General features: G+C 35.7%; 1 protein-coding gene across 1 annotated transcript; it reads right to left on the bottom strand.

Annotated features, from left to right (window-relative positions):
• Positions 1-284: 284 nt before the first annotated feature.
• LOC100788538 (uncharacterized) lies at positions 285-16686 on the bottom strand. Its single transcript, XM_014778500.3, is given in 19 exon segments — positions 285-928; positions 930-1158; positions 1385-1793; positions 2393-2639; positions 3069-3842; positions 3971-4223; positions 4849-5183; positions 8119-8201; positions 8269-8429; positions 9748-9804; positions 9876-11004; positions 11127-11193; positions 11298-11372; positions 11461-11643; positions 11770-11961; positions 12040-12356; positions 14935-15360; positions 15927-15969; positions 16081-16686. Coding segments are annotated over 19 exon segments (5889 nt in total). The 5' UTR covers positions 16408-16686; the 3' UTR covers positions 285-346.
• Between the last annotated feature and the right edge of the window lie 421 nt (positions 16687-17107).

A 17107-nucleotide genomic window follows, 5' to 3' on the forward strand; every position in this document is an offset into this window, starting at 1 on the left:
GAGTTTTACGTTGACCGGTCGAGGCTTAACACAACCCTCTTCCTTAACTTGGGCTTGGAACCGCCTATGAAGAAACATAGGCAGATGACGTCATGTAATAATTCATGTAACTGACCTCACCTAGTAAGATTAGACTTTGTTGTTGTTGTCATCGCATCTAATACATATGCCAAAGTTCCTTATGCATAAGTAAAACAGTATTATTAAAGAAATGGGAATAGTGTTTTGATTTTATTAATATGATGCAACAGCTATCTATTAGATCCATGAAGAAAAATCAGCAATTGGTTGGCACTCAAGTTTCATAGCAGAACAAGAGTTATACAAAGGAAAACCCAGTACAAAATCATGGAGAGGGTTCCTTCACAGTTGGGAGGCTGGGTTGCCATCCCAAACTCCTATATAGTTTTTTTGCCTTTGGAAGAGGTGCCACAAAAGGCTTCTTCCCTTTTAGTCCTTTTCTTCTTGAAGGTCTTGTGCTTGTGGACTTCTCCTTAGGGGCATAGAAGTCCTTTGCAGAGAAAAAAGATTCCTCTACACCTCCCTCACCTAGAGAACCTTCCATGTCTGTATCCACCATCTCTACACTCTTCACTTTGTCTTTGGGAGACAACGACACACTTATCTCTTGGCCTGCAACTCCATTTGGCTCTTTCATTTTTCCATTTCCACTTGTGATCATTGTCTCCAGTGCCTCATGGCCTGCTACACCATTTGACACTTTCACTTTGTCCTTGTGTCCACTAGGAGACCTGGTCTTTGTTTCCAGCACCACTCCATTAGCCTCTTTGCTCCTCTCTTCCTCCAAGAGCTTACTTTTCAGCTTATCGACATCTCGAAACGAGATCAAGATGTACTTGTGGCCTGGCACCGGAACATCTTCATGCCAAAACACTGATTGATGAGGAAATTTGAACACATCGGGGCCGCGCTACACACATCCCCGGATACTTTCTCGTCAACTTGAACACAGGGACTGCATGAATTATACTCACAACAAAGTCCTTCGTTGGCGGAGCCTCTCTTCCTCTCAGACGGTTCTTCCTTCTGGAATCCTTCTCTTTTTGCTCTACCAGGTCTAAGGAGTGAACCACACGCTTCAGCATAGCCTGCACCTCAAAGTTGTTATGCACTCTGAATGTTTCTGTTTCACCATCTCTTTTAGAAGCTAAAAATGGGTAGAGGATGCGCGTTTGTCATAGCAAAACAATTTAAAGAGAGTCAGCATAGAAGCTTCTCAGTTTCCTAAGGTTGGCACATGTGCAAACAAAAAGGAAACCAAAGGATTTTATTTGAAAGAGGACAAAAGAAGTTCATCGAATGGATAAGAAGGAATCAACTCTTTCTTCAAAATTAACATCACTGTTTGATACATTGCGAACACCTTAGACACATTCTTGTGCTGGGATCGTACTCCCATAAACCAGACAAGACTTGGCGCTCAAGTTTCTTGAGCCTCCCACTGATCCAGTTGTTGTGGATGATGTAACTACCCTTCTTCAAACATGCTTCTTTGACGTTTTTTTCCCGCCACAGGTCTTGGTAAGCACCGTTTGCAAAAAGGTCTCTGTCTAAGAAATGTACCGTTAGGTTTGTTTCAGGTTCCACACATTTGTCGTCACCAACACGGTTGGATCCTCCATTCCCACATAACGTGTCGTAGAAGCTTGGCTGCTCTGATAAGCCTGAAGTTTCTGCATGTCTTACAACTTTCTCTATGGCTGCAATTGTTTGAGAATCGGAACGAGCGTAATAGAAGCCGGAGTTTAAGCGTCTAGGTAGGTTTATTGGTCCTGCACAAAATGACAATAAAAGAATAGTTGAAACACTGGGAAAATCTTCATTCAACAAAACCTGTGGACACGTTTCCGATACCCACACTTATTAAGTTTTCAATTTAAAAATGACTTTTTTTTGGCTTGAACACTTAAGTGGATATCTTTACACAACTCTAACACTTGAAAAAACATAGAATGTTGATTTAAAAAGATGAATATATCATCAATTTAAATATTTTGTTATGTTATTTGTATTTTATTTCATTAAAGTCTCTCTTTTTGTGTGTGTTTGCGGTGTTTCCGTGTCCTATATTTTAGACATTAGTTGTATCAAAGTGTTTGTATCTGGTTTGGTTTCCGTGTCAGAATTTGTACTTCATAGTTCGCACTTATATCTTACTCAACATGCTCATTCCTATCAAATGTAAAACTTTTTACTCACGCTTGTTACTCCAACACTTTTTGTTCAAATGCAGAATAAATTTATAATAGAAATTTTGCTATAGTCCGGTTAAGCAGATAGGTTTATACACTTTTATTACTAAGATCCTAGTATTAACTGTTCTATGCTTCTAGTTTTGGAAAAATATGAACTTCAAGTGTGAAATAAGCACCTTGATTTTGGTATTCATCAGACTGTGCAGCAAGAACTGCGGGGCCCAAAGAGTGAAGCAAGGGAACTGGGTTTTTGAACCAGTATACATCAACATCACTCAGAAGAACATTGTAACCTAGTTTGAGAATCTTCAGAACAATTCTTGACTTCACCTTTGTCACCCTTTGGAAGCACTTTGTGCCAAAGTGGCAGTCATCAAAACTGATGTTACTTGGAGCTATTGGATCTGTGAAAACGGGAATTCCCTACCATAACAGAGAAAGGTAAATTGAATTCAGATAATATGATAGCACTTATAGGTAATGAAAATCAAAACAAAGTAGAACTAAAGAACCATTAGTAGTACGTATAACATGCATTAACAATTTTCCATTTGGCCATAAAAGAACATGCATTAACAACATTATGGTAGATTCGTTTCTTATATTTCTTCATAAACTTCACTTAGTATGTTAGACTAAACACGGCTAATGCATCCAAGTCCCAAACAATGAAAATTTATGGATCTCACTTTCCTCTAGAAGTATTTTAGAGAGTTAACGAAATTATTTGGAAGCTTGTACAGAACACTCTTAATAAGAATTTGCTGCTATATCCACGAATATATCGCTATTGATCATAAACAAATGAGTACTTCCACAAATATTATTGTGGAGGAGAAGTATAGCGCATACCTGCAAGATGGAGAATTGAGAAGTTTCCTTATCAAGGGCACACACAACAAAATTTTCAATGGAAAGTTTTCGTAATCTGCAAACCCAACTCATGAGCATATCCTTGTAGCTATATCCAGCAACAGTAAGTATAACTGTTTTAGTTTTGTCTGAAGTGATAGAAAGAAGTGATTCTAAGGAGAATGGAAGCTCCAGTATTGATGGAATTTTCGTCTGATCCTTCACAGAGCAATCTAATGATTTTGTATGTGAGTTCAGACGATCGATGCAATACACTGTATTTTCCTTTAACCAAGATGGAATAACCTTTTCCTTCATCAAGTTCATTGCACCTTGGTGTCCAATAGGATAAACAATGTTTTTCTTGGTATCAACCATAATGTATTGTTTATTACACTTCAAAAGTTTGACAAGGCTAGTGAAATTAGCTTCACTATAGAAGAATGAGCCATAGTTTGCCCCTATGTGGGAATTGCCAATGTACTCCCAACTTCTATTTTCAATATCTACAGCACTAGAATTCCCATGTGTAGGACTGAAATCATCCTCTTCATTCAGATGGAAACTTGTGATGGTCAAACTAGCATCAAACACAAATCTGAACTCAGATGACATGGCCTCATGAATCAGCCAATTGTTGTGTGTACCCTTACCGTACAAGAATGGAGGAAGAACTCCACTATGTAGAGGCGCATCCTTGTTGTTCCACACCATGAGCATTCTTGAATAACAACAATGTTTCCCCTGCCAATTGTGCTGAAGTATTTTCTGCAGCTGAAGAAGAGGGACAATTCAATATAGCTTTCTTGAGCATATAAAGTGAGTGTGGCTAAGAATTTTCGTTAAGTGTTTTCAGTGAGTAATTTCTCTCAGACCCTTGAAAGATTTTCAATTTTTCATACCTCCTGGACATTCATCCGTTTCCTATTATCCGTCTGCCAATGTTTCCCAGACTCATCCAAATGGAATGGAAAGGAAGAAACATTTTGAGCCGAAGCAACAAGAAGCCAATCATGGTCAAGTTGATACACATGGTTTAGAGTGGAGATGAATCCAGAAAGGATAACGGTTTCAGAATCAATGATGACAGATATCTCTGATGTGTATGAGCGTGATTTTGCAACCATGGAATGGAAAAAAGGAGTACCAAGGAAGCTGGATAAAAGATAATAATTAGATAGAAGTAATTTAGATCTTTCCTTGTACATTAGGTAACAATGACTTGGCTTATTTTATCAATTACATGACAAACACCAAAAACTCCATCGCCATGCATTATTATTATCAGCATTGTATATAATCTATGGAAACAAAGAGGATACCATATGATGATGGTCTTTGTCTTACTTGAGATTTATTAAAAAATCTTTATGTTGTATTATTTTCTTCACTCAGGTCAATCACATAAAAAAAAAAAGAATTTAATTGGAATATACAAGGAGAGTAAAAGTTGTTACACTATCGTCTAATCATGATTGCAATATAATTAAAAATAATTAATTTTTGTAATAATTATTTTACAAGGTATCTATAAGGTGATTTTTAATTGATTGACAATGTAAGGATTTTAACTGTAAAAATTAAACATAAAAAGTAAATCAATATATGCAAGTGACTTGTATAACTTAGTGATAACAGTATGAGGTTTAGACAGAACAAACAAATTAATGACCTTGAGTAATGCAATATACCAACTAGAAAACCACCCGAGTAGCAATTTCTGCAATGAGTATCAAATCATGAATACTATTCTCTAGCACACGAGGGACAATTTACTTACGTGAAATCAATGTTAGTGTCAACTAAAACCCTGGAATCAAAAGCATCTGCAAAAGAGGAAACAGAAGGATCTTGACTGAACAAAACAACTGTAACATATGGAGACAGAGCCAACCATGACCGAATAGCTAGTGTTTGTCTGGTCCTAATAGAGCCCTTAAAGGGTTTAGGAGCTGTGAATATGGTAATATTACTTAGACTTGTGGAATCCAAGATAGCATTTTTGAAAGTTCTGGTGTGATCCTTTAGTGAAGATAATCTCTGAGTGGCATAGAGAGAGAGAGAAATGAAGGCAAACCCAGATAGCCAAACTAACCATAGCTCCACCTGAGATCCCTGAAAATTAAGTACAACAAGATTAGCATGCTTTGAAAACAAGGCTTTTGAAAGAATGCAAAAAAAATTAAAATTAAAATTTAAGGACCTTCATGGCTTTTTACTGAGAAAAATGTGTTCTTGTTGTGTCAACTTATGGGTTGTGGAGATATAAAGTTGGCTTGGTTATTAAGGGAGAAGGAAATGGGGAAAAGGCCATAGGTTCGACCCGCTAACAAAAAAAAACTAACATTTTTCCATAAAAAATAAACTCTTCATGGATTGTTAAAAGAAAGAGAGGAAGAGTGGTGCTTTACCTGAAAGAAAGAAATGCAACTCTAACAAACCCACTAAGCCACTATTGAGACATGTGGAGTAGTCTGACGTCACAAGCACGTTGGCTTCCTCCAAGGTCTTCATCAAAGTTGCAAGAATTGAATTGAGTATAGAAAAAACAAAAAAAAGAATGAGATGATAATAAGATACTAGTCAAGAGTCAAACTCGTTAAAGATACTAAAGATATAAAAAAACGTTTCATGAGTAAAATCGAAGTTAACGAGGTTCAATGCCGTTGCCGGTTTTCTGCATCATGAATTCACGAATAGCATGTGGACATTTCCAAATGCATACGTAAAGGAGACAGGCTGAGGTAGTTAATTAAACCAACAACATGCATATAATTAGCAACCTACCTAATTACAGTTAACAATCAATAATCAATAGTTTAGTCTTAGGTTATGGATACTGCTTTCTTCACCTAAAACACGGATAAATGACAACCATGGTTGTCCCCTCTACTGAACTAGGGGAATTTTACAAAGAAAATATCAAAATATGATCATTCTAAAGTATAGATTTAAATATCTTTTTCGTGCATGTGCATGTAATTTAATATTTTTTTTTCATTTCTGTTCTTGTAAAAAACTGATTTAATACTATATTTTTGTCTTTAAAGTATTTTAGATAATATTTTTTTACTGTTTAAAAAGTTAACTAAAATGTTTTAAGGATAACAAGGATTAAAATGAAAAAAAAAACAATACTAAATTGTAGTAAAAAAAATATTTAACCCTAAAATATATTACTGATATAAGATTGTTATTACTTGATCAAAGGTCAACTAGTTAGTCAAACTGTCATGTTCCATACTACATGATGTAAACAAAGTTTGATTTGTACTACCTAATGTGGATTCTTATTAGTGGCAGGACGGAAAAGTTGCACAAGTTGTTTAACTATAGGTTCTATGGAAACATTTACACATCTATAAAAAACCACACACATCTATCATCATGGATATAGCCATATAGGTTCTTATTGATAATGTATGTTCTCATCCAGTTCTTAATTCAAGTCCTTTATTTTCTTGTCAATGGTCTTTACAATCTATTTATTGTTTGATTACAAGTCCCAAAAATAGAAATATATTTATTGGTTAGAGCCACAGTGAAAAATCATCTATTTGAGAATCAAAATACTTTTATTCTTCAAATAAATGTTTATCATCAACAAATGTTAATAATGAAAATGGCAAATGAGAAATTTTATTAAAATATTAAAGGTGAAAATGAAAAATAAATAATAAATTATAATTTTAAACACTACTATCAGATACTTCTATTTTAATCAAACAAGTTTATAACAAGTTAATCAAATAAATTATAAATTAACCAGAATGACCTGACAAATGTACTAATGTATACAGTTGAATTTGGCCGACTATTGGCGTGGCTTAAATATAATGATCATAACGATTTCAGAATTGATTAAGGAATAAGATCTAAAGATCAATAATGCTAACTGTAACAATAAATCAATAATGTTTTTTTTTAATCAGGATATCCTTCTGCTGAAAATCAAAGACCAATCTTCTAAAATACTGACATCCATTTAAGAAATTGATTTCTCTCAATAAATATTTTTCCATGAAGAATCAAACTCATGATCATCTGATTAGGAAACAAATTATCTACCCATCAATGTCACACCTTATTTAAAAAATCAATAATGCTAACAGCCTAGAAAACAACCAAATATACAGAATCGTGACTCTCATTCGCAATTATTGCCGCGTCACTTGAAAAATGATAATACAATTATTGCCATACTGCCTACCCGGCACCAAACTTTTCTACCTACCTTTATAGAGAAATCTTGCAAGTTGTAACTTCCTTTCCTGAAAAAATAGCAAGATTTCTTCTAAAACTGCCTCAAGATGAATTACAAAATTTAAATCAGAAGTTTCAAACTCGCGGAAGGCAATATCACAAAATCACGAATAGCACAGAATGTGGCCATTACAAGATGCATAACGTCTTCTAGTCAATAAGCTAAGAGACACAGTAGAAACGTGTATTGCCATTCACTTTAACGCAACTCAAGTGATTAAACCAACACAGACATTCACATTTGTACCTGTTACACTAACATCAATAGCCTCATCTAAGATAATTTTTTGCATGGGATAGGTGGCATAGATGATTCTCCATTCAACTCGTCTATTCAGTATTTACGTGACATGGGTAGAGGTGGAAAAGGAAAGGGAAAAAAACACAAGAAAAATGGACAGTAGATTATTTTATTAAACTTTATCTGAATCAGTCAGCCAACACATCCAGCAAAAATAGGATTAGCCATTTATGAATTTGTCATTACGAATTATGATATTGATGGGATATAAGTACATACTGGATTTCGAATGAAAGAAGCTATCGATTTTTCAGTTTCCTTTTTTACATCAAAACATATTACAGCACATGTTCAACCCTGCCCAGTTTTATACTACTCCCTAAAGAACAGTAGCAAACCAGGAAAATAACAGTATCATTATATTGAACCCACAAAAATGGGAAAAGTCACCACTATCTATTTAATTTTTAATCAACATTCCCTTGAAGACCAAACATCACAAGCTTCGCCCTACGCCTCCAAATTTATGTTCTCTTGAATGAACACCGTAGATGCAAAGTCAACCATCTCTGTCCCCATCCATTCATCTCTGCCGCCGAACAGGTGATCTGGATCTTGACCTCCTTCCCCTGCATAAAAGGGTTCCAGTAAAAAAGAAGGCACCATTGTAACATAAATATGAAGCCTGACAAATTCACCTGTGCGACTTTAATCTTATATGATGATGGAAGTTTGTCTGAAAAACATAAATCTTAATCTTGAAAAACTCTATGGCAACAAACCTGGAAGAATCAAGAGAAGTATAGGGAGAATGCCTGCGCTGAGAACGCTTGCTATGAGGAGACCGCAAAAGTTGTCTAAAAATGAAACCACCGTACTGACTTGGTGAGTTTAAAGTATACAAAAGTTTATAAATACAACTCAACCTGGTACAGTGTCAACACTCCATTGGAAGAAGCCTATTACAATAAGTCCTATCTGTTCCTAATGAGTATGATCAGAATCAAACAAACGTTTACCAGAAACTACAAATGTACCTACATATCTTAGATTCAGGGTACAGATATCCTTACAATTATGGATAAACACGTGCAACAATTTTTTGCACAAAATCTATAGTTTCTTGCTCTTCTATTGTGTCTTATATTATATTGCAGATGGATAATTGATAGATCAGAGTAGACCAAAGATGCATGAAAATGTGATTATTACTACAAACTTGAACATTATGAAAAACAATCAATATAACACGCAATAAGACAATTTAACTTCAACAAAAAAAGACCCAAATGATTGAATCTGTGGCATGGTATCAGCTTCAGAATCCTCAAACTGCCAAAAGTCATAGGCTAAATATGTTTTCTCACAGGAACAAGGTTAAAAATAAGTCAACTACCATACCGTACAAAAAACTAGAATATCAGTAGTTCTATTTTCAAACTTGCAGGCAACTTTAGTAACAGTAATCTCATAAGTTGAACCAAGGCAGACGTAATCTTGTAAATAATGGAAGCTTGCCCAGCAAAGATAAAACTGATCATACATAAAAATGTATCAGAAAAATACCTACAACCTACACAAACAGTCAAACACACATTTAGATAACTATCATAATATTGCAAAAAATATTGGTATACAATAAGACCAAAAAATCTTATCAACCAAACAAGTGAATAAAAAATACATAAAAATGTTAGACGGCCAAAGTCCAAAAATAATGCAGAAATAAATATAGAACTTTCTGGCCTTCTGAGATAGCAAGAAAGAGCTTCAGTGACAAGATTGAGGGTAGCAATTAAGCCTCCCACCTAAAGTCGTGAGAAGATAGACCTAGAGCTGAAATCGTTAAAGGAAATTATAGAAAAGCTGGTAGTATGACTAGTATCATCATTTAAGATTCAACTTTACACATATAAGCTAAGAAAAACTATTTGTATTGCAACCCACCAAGATTCTATTAATAACCAGAAAAACATTAACCATGTCAGAATTACTAAGATGGTAAATGTATTTTACACACACCCCCGTGCACACACATACTGATATACATACATATATATATATATATATATATATATATATGAACAGGAAGAAAGATATTGCAAGATGTTCTGAAACACCCAAACTTCAATATTCCAAACCTGAACAATGTAAGGATCTCTTAATAAATAATACCTTCTTTTAGATCTGACTGGAGACGGTGATAAGTCACGCTTTCTTGAATGCAGCTTCCTGCATTACAAAAATGATATGAGACTACATATGACAACCAGACAATGAGGTTCAAATGGAATGTTTTAAACCTTTTTGAGCCATCTGATCCTTCACCACTTGAATCACCAGCATGATTAATACAATCCTTCTTGGTTCTACCTCTACTGCTTACTGAAGATGAACGCCTTCTTCTATGCCTGTCATTATTACTTGCATCTTTTTGCCTTGATTTATGTTCCCCCTTATCCTTTGCATGCTCCCTTTTCCGGCTAGTATCGTCAGTGGCACTACCTCTATGGGATTTTTCTGCTTCCTTTTTATCATCCTTGACATCAACATGAGAGGATCTTTTCCTTGAGTCTGATTCCTTTGCCTTCTCCCCGTGCCTTAAACTGTGCTGTTTCACTCTTTCTTTTGCTTCACTGCCATAATCTGTTTTGTCCCTTTTCTGATTCCTTTCATCCTTTCTTCTTTGATTCTCATTACCTTTTTCATCTATCTTAGTCTTACTACTGTGTACCTCCTTTACAAAGTCTTTCTCAGAAGTACTCCTGTCAGGTCGATCATTTTTTTCTGATTTTTTTCTGCTTTCCCTACCTGAATGATCATCCATTGCTTTTTCCACACTAATGTTCTTTCCAGGCAGTTCAGATCGTGGTATCCCTGAAGTATCTTTAGAACTAAAACCATTAAATCTATCATGGTTTCTTTCAATGAAATTAAGCCCATTATCCCTCAGATCTTCAGACACCACCTTGGAAGAATGTGAATGATTGGATTCCTTGGTCACCTTGTCATCATGCAACTGATCAGTAGCAGCACCATTGCTACTTCTGGATGGTAAAGAGATAGTTTTGACCTGATTATTCACCAAATTAGTTTCACTTATAGCATGCTCATCAAGTTGTGAAATGCCATTAACAGATAGATCATGTGTATCTGACAAAGGTTTCTTAATCCCTGACTTATAGGCAGCATCTTTTGCAGGAGTTGGCACACTGGAACTCTCAATTTCATTGTCTCCATCATCAGCATCAGAACCATAATTTCCAAGACCTAAAACATCTCCAGGAGAGCTGGAATTAGATTTTTCACTGGCATCAACATTTTCTACCTTCTCTTTGATTGGAACAAAAACTTTTGCAGATGCCTTAGGAACTGTAGCTGAGGGAGGAGATGCTGATGCCTTATGGTTTGAGGTGGCAACCTTGTGACCCACTACAGAAAACACATTGTTATAACCTAAAATATTTAATACTCAATTGTTAGAATAAAATCACGTATATAGATTAATAGATACAATTTAAGAGAAAATGAGATGGCATCAGATGATTAATTACCTTCAGCAGTAAAATCATCTTCAGCAAGAACTTTGGTTGCAATTTCATCAAACAATTCATCAGTAACCTAAGAAGAAGCAGTAATTAGAACTACAGTATATTTATTTTTCTGCTACATACAGTACACTGATGTAAATAAGATAAATAATGCACGTTTTAAACAATGGTTACCTTCAAAAGAACTTCAGTCAGAACTCTTTTTATTTCTAGGTTGATTGCTGCAGTTCTAGCTGCTTCAACTTGATCCTACATATGAAATACATCATACTGAATTAAAAATTATAACGGCATTTAATTTATTGTGGACACAAACTTTAATATTATAAAATGAAACCTCTTCGTCTTCTTCATCCTCAGCTGATCTAGACGAATCAATGCTTTTACTATCTGCCTCATCACCTCTCGCATATGATTTGTCAATGCCATCATTTACAAATGTTTCCTCCTTCAGATTCCCTGCAGGAGCAGGGATGACTTTTTTCTTTATTTCATCTTTCAGCCAGTTAGGGACTGAAGCCTGAAAAATAACAGCAAAATGAGTTTTGATGGCATATATCTATCCAAGCATTAACCTTAACAACAGTTTTGATGGCGCATATATATATATATATATATATATATATATATCCAAACATTAACTTACCTTCTTAGGACGATCAGGAATACCAGATACCCCATACACATCAGCAGAGAAAGCCACAGTAGGATGAATTGTGGTTCCTGTGCTAAGAGTAAAGGGTGCACCAGTTGGTTGTATGGTTGAAGGGAGGCCAGGTCCAGGAAACCTTCCAAATGGTGGTGCCACATGACCAGGAGTGGTGATAGAAGGGTCATGCTGCTAAATTAACCAAGTGTCAAGAGCATTATAATAAGCATTAGTGACTAGGAAAACAAAACATTTCAAAATTAAAACCTGTTGCCCAGAAGAAAGAATTGGTGGTATTGGTGGATAACCAACACCAGGTGCCACTGGAGAAACCCAGTTATTCATTGAAGAGCTGGAATCATGATGACTATAAGTTGATTGCATTTGCAAGTCACTATCACGATTAAACCTAGGTGCAAAATCTAATGGTTGATCAGCAAGACTGATAGCAGAGTCAACTGAGTGGCAGCCAGACGCAAAAGGTGGTGCATGCATTGATGGTTGCACATGGTGTTCTTGAGATGAGGAACTTGACAAAGGAAAGGCCGAGTATGATTGTTGAATCTGCTCAGCAGCCTCTTTACCTGTTAAGTCAATACTCGCGAATTAAATGAGGGAGAATATGAAGCATTAAAATTAAATATCTGGTCCCCAAAGATCTAGAGTCATACATTCATGAAAGGAACAAAAAAATGAGTAATCTTTAAAAAGCCCTTTCCAACTGTCTAATACTACCTCCGGTCCTATATATAAGAAACAATTACCCAATTCATTAAGACAAATAAAAGTGGTTAGATTAGTTAATTTGTCATAAATTTTAATTTTATTTCAAGAATACTCATTATATTAATGATTTAAGAGGTGATTATTTTTCAAAAGATAATTTTTCAACCAATGAGTATATCTTCTTTTGTTGACAGCTCAATAAATGCACTCACTTTCATGGAGAAATGAGTGTAATCATTAATAGACCTCACAATTAATTAGGGGTAAAAAGGAAATTTAGCAATAGAGAAGTCCTACGTTTCTTATAATCAGGACCAAGAAAATATTGCCTTTTGTTTCTTTATATATAGGACTGGAGATAGTATTACTGACTGCTAGCTGTTCTCCAACTCATCTTTTGATATGCAACATTTAAGTATTATAACAATACACGCCTACTACCTATCACAAGGTGCAAATAAACCAGCATAAATGGGTTTATCATTCCTTGGCTAGGTCCTGAGCAAATAGATGAAGATGTGGTAATATTTACATGTAAGGCAGTGAGGTGCCAAAAAAGATATAAGGTCCAACAATCCATATATCCTATATCCTAATACAATAAATAATGCCCAGAAAATGAACAGACACCTGACCTAAAACGATTAGGTGGGCACCGCTTATAAATAACTATTAACAATTAGCTATATAATAATGTACATTGAAGTGATTAAAGGATATTGCTCAATCATCACTAATGGGTACTTCATCAGGACTTCCGATTCGATATATAAATAATCAAGTACAACTTATTATTGTTAAGCACTTGGATGGTGAAAATAATTAAATAAACATGCAACTATTCCCCAATTTGAGCCATCTAATTCTCAGCTCAAGTTGCTTCACATAAAAAGTGGAAGCAACTTAACAACATAATTTGCTTGACAAGATAAGAATAAAGCAATGTCTCATATAGTTCCCTATATTTCTAAACAAGAACCGATGTGGACCTTTTACTAAAACAACTATTATTTTGAATTAAAAAAGTGGCACCTAACCCCACACATACATCATCCAGTTTCTCAGCCTTTCTTCCCAATGCTTGTCCAGAGAGACCTTGAAGATTAGGCTGTCATAATAACAGATAGGACAAGAATATAGTCTTCAATAGGTCGTAATTTTATTAATGCTGGTTCTGAAAAGGAAACTCTTCTTGTCCAGATATTTAAAATTTGAAACCTTCAGACCAAAGTGAGAGCAATGTCTTGAGTTTATTACTTTAATTTAGCATTAGGGGTTTCCACTTTGGTTGAGTTTTTTGGTGGACAATGGAAAGAACTTCCTAGGAGAACTAATGTAATGGGGGTTCCCTTTTGTTGACTCCTTGGGCTGTGTTAGTTTTGCAGTTTCTCATGGGTGATTTTAACTTTCTTTGCTTCCTTCAGCTTTGTGTGAGTTTGTTTCGTGGGTATCTTATCCTCTCCCCTCCCAATCTAATAATATTTCTTTTTCTATCAAAAAATAATTCATAAAACCATAGTTGTCCATTAAACAAGAATTGTGATAGGCTGATAGCATGTCTTGTCTAAATATGGACAACACATAAGGGTCAAAAGGGATTTCTCTCATGGTTATCAAACTGTAAATCAAATCACAAATTAGTATACCTATTAGGTGAACAACATATCATGAGTAATAAGATTCATGGTCAATACTGAAAATAACAAATATATTTGTATTTTGTACACACAACAAATTTATTTGCCTCATATGTACGTTAATTATTTATTACTTATTTTTTAAAAAAAAAAAAAATTGGGGGGGTGGGGGGAGTGTTACTTAATTTTCTCTCTTTCAACAATGATACTAGAACTTTTCAATAGAAACTCTATTTTTCCCCAACCACCCTCATCGCCTGTGCCAAACCACCCTACACCACAGGCTCATCATCCCCAGAGCATCAACACAATCCCATGTTCCAATTACTGGCCTGTAGTCTGTAGTGTCCACCCATTTGGGTAGCGTGTGACAGTGAGCATTTTTCAGAAGCCATCTTCACAGACCCCTTTGCCCACAAGATTGCGGTCACACCCACCCAACACTGACTTAGTTTTTCATCCCACATTAGCTGTTCGGCTAAATACCCTTCCTATATTGTTGAAAACACAATAGAATTGAAATTCCTACAATTTGGTTCAGTTCTAGCAATTCAACATGCATCTCCAGTGATAAAATGAAACTCTATGCAATCTGCATCTATAGAGTGAGAACTTGCATCAAATCACATGAATCAAATCATGATTCTTGTGATTCCAACTACCAAGATATCTCTCTCAACCAAATTTTGACAGGATCATATAACAAATATACAGTATAGGCAAATTCCAGAATATTGATTTATGATCCATTTCCACAGAAGCTTCACTTGCAATTTCAATGTACTAAATAAACAATTACCTGCAACAGAACTATAACTAGAAGGTACCTCCTGCTGATGAACTGATGGATTTGTTGGCAAGTTCCCTTGTTCAAATGAAACAGTCGAATCTCCTATGCCGGTCCCATTTCTAGCACTGCATGAATGCCCATCTTGATTATATGATGCCTCCAAACTGGCAGATGCAGGCTCCTGGGAATGTCCTGAAATCCGCTGCACAGATGCATCCAAGTAGGAAAATTGTTGATAGCTTGCTGATGGATGGGTTTGGTTTTGAACATCAGTATAATGTGAGTCAACAGATAGTTGATACTGATCATGATAATGGCTTTGCTCTTGCATTCTTCCAGCAGGTGAAAAATGTGATTGTGGATGCTGACTTTCCCTTGCAGCATTAGCATCAGCCCAAGCTCTGGCCTTAGCAGCCCAATCTTCATTCTTATTGGCTATCATTAGAACATTATGTCAAAAATACAATACCCACTGCATTAAAAATGGAGATACAGAAATTCCAAGATGCCATATAGAACTACAAAATCATGCAGAGGCACATAAACAATACATTACACAGTTATCATTCCAATGACAGCATCACAAACCAATTATCATTTACACTAGTTGCAAACTACAGTTGAAAAGTGGCTAAATTCCTCATTCACATGCAAGTATCTATCTTGGCCAACATTCAGTGCCAAGTCATAACTAACAAAAATCTCAAGAATACATACAAATACAAATGAACCACAGACAAAAAAAAAAAGAGCAATGTATTTGGCCCAGATAACATGGTCATAATTCATAAATCAACCAACAAACAAAAGCTAACAAAAACAATGCAAGCCTTTTTTTTTTCCCCACTCTTCATTTTTTTTCATTTCTGAGCAAATGCTTCCCTCTCAAGCGGATATAATTTTCAACTATTCCAGGCCCTAATAAAAACCAAAACCTTAATTCTGGCACGAAATACGAAAACAACGTTTCTCACATAAGCATATAAAGAAAAACAACTAACCTGGATAGCCCTGGTTAGGTGGCCAATTTGGGTTGCCCCATTCCTGCAAAAAATTTCAATGCAATTAGCGAACCAGCAAAACAATCAAAAAAATTAAACCCTAAACTAAGAACAGAAGATGCAAAAAACACGAGGGGCAAGATGGATATTTCACCTGAGGATAAGGCTGAGGAGGAACGTGGGAGTGAGGTGTGAACTGAGGAGGAGGCACGTGAGCGCGAGGCGGAGGGAACTGATTGGGGTGGTAGGAATAAGCGTTCGACGGAGGAGCTGGCGGAGGTTGCTGCCACTGCGGCGGAGGGGAAGGGGTCTGGGAAGGGCGGTATTGGAACTGGGAGGAGAACCAAGGGACTTGGGGCGGTGGCGGCGGTATCTGGTGAAAGTGGTGCGGGTGGTGGTGGGGATCCGCCGTGTGCGGCGGCAGAGGTGGCGGTTGCGGTGGCCTCATGTAGCCGTGGGGTTGTTGCTGGAACGAATCCATTGATTAGGGGATTTGGATTGCGATGCGATGCGATGCGCTTCGTTTTGAAGGGGGAATTTTAGGAAGAATGAGGGTTCAGGTACACACCGTGGGGCACCCCGCTTGCGATCCAAACTCTTTTTTGCCCACTCACTCTATATTCTATTCTCTTCTTGTATGGAAAAAAGAAAATAAAAGAAACATAAAAATGAAAAATAAAAAACTGAAGTCCTGAATCTTGATGTGTGTATTTGAGATGTCGGCTAACGTGCATCCTTTGTAATTAATGATCAAAATAACTAAAGGGCTATACGGGGGATACCACGTTAGAATAACTAGGGATGAGTATCTGTGGACAGGTCCATTAAGTCCACCGATAACGAGTCTTTTTAAAAAATAAAAAATGTATAAATCTATTCAGTTTTCAAGTCCAGGTTGTGAAGCCTGCGTGCATAAGTCTAATTTATAAGTATTATTAATTTGTTATATTGAGATTTTAATCTTTAATTTATATTGTTATTATTAATTTGTTATATTTAAAATATTAATATATTTTAGTGTGATAAATTTTAATTTAAAAAGTGAAGTTAATTATTTTTTTATTTTATATATTTTTCACTTTTTTAAAAATATTTTTTTTCAAATTAATATTTGAGTCCGTGGATGCGTCTGTTTATCCATGAACTTTTGCGACCGAATATAGATCTTAAAAAAATTCATT

This window comes from Glycine max, chromosome 8, assembly GCF_000004515.6.
Source record: "Glycine max cultivar Williams 82 chromosome 8, Glycine_max_v4.0, whole genome shotgun sequence".
Taxonomy (NCBI): domain Eukaryota; kingdom Viridiplantae; phylum Streptophyta; class Magnoliopsida; order Fabales; family Fabaceae; genus Glycine; species Glycine max.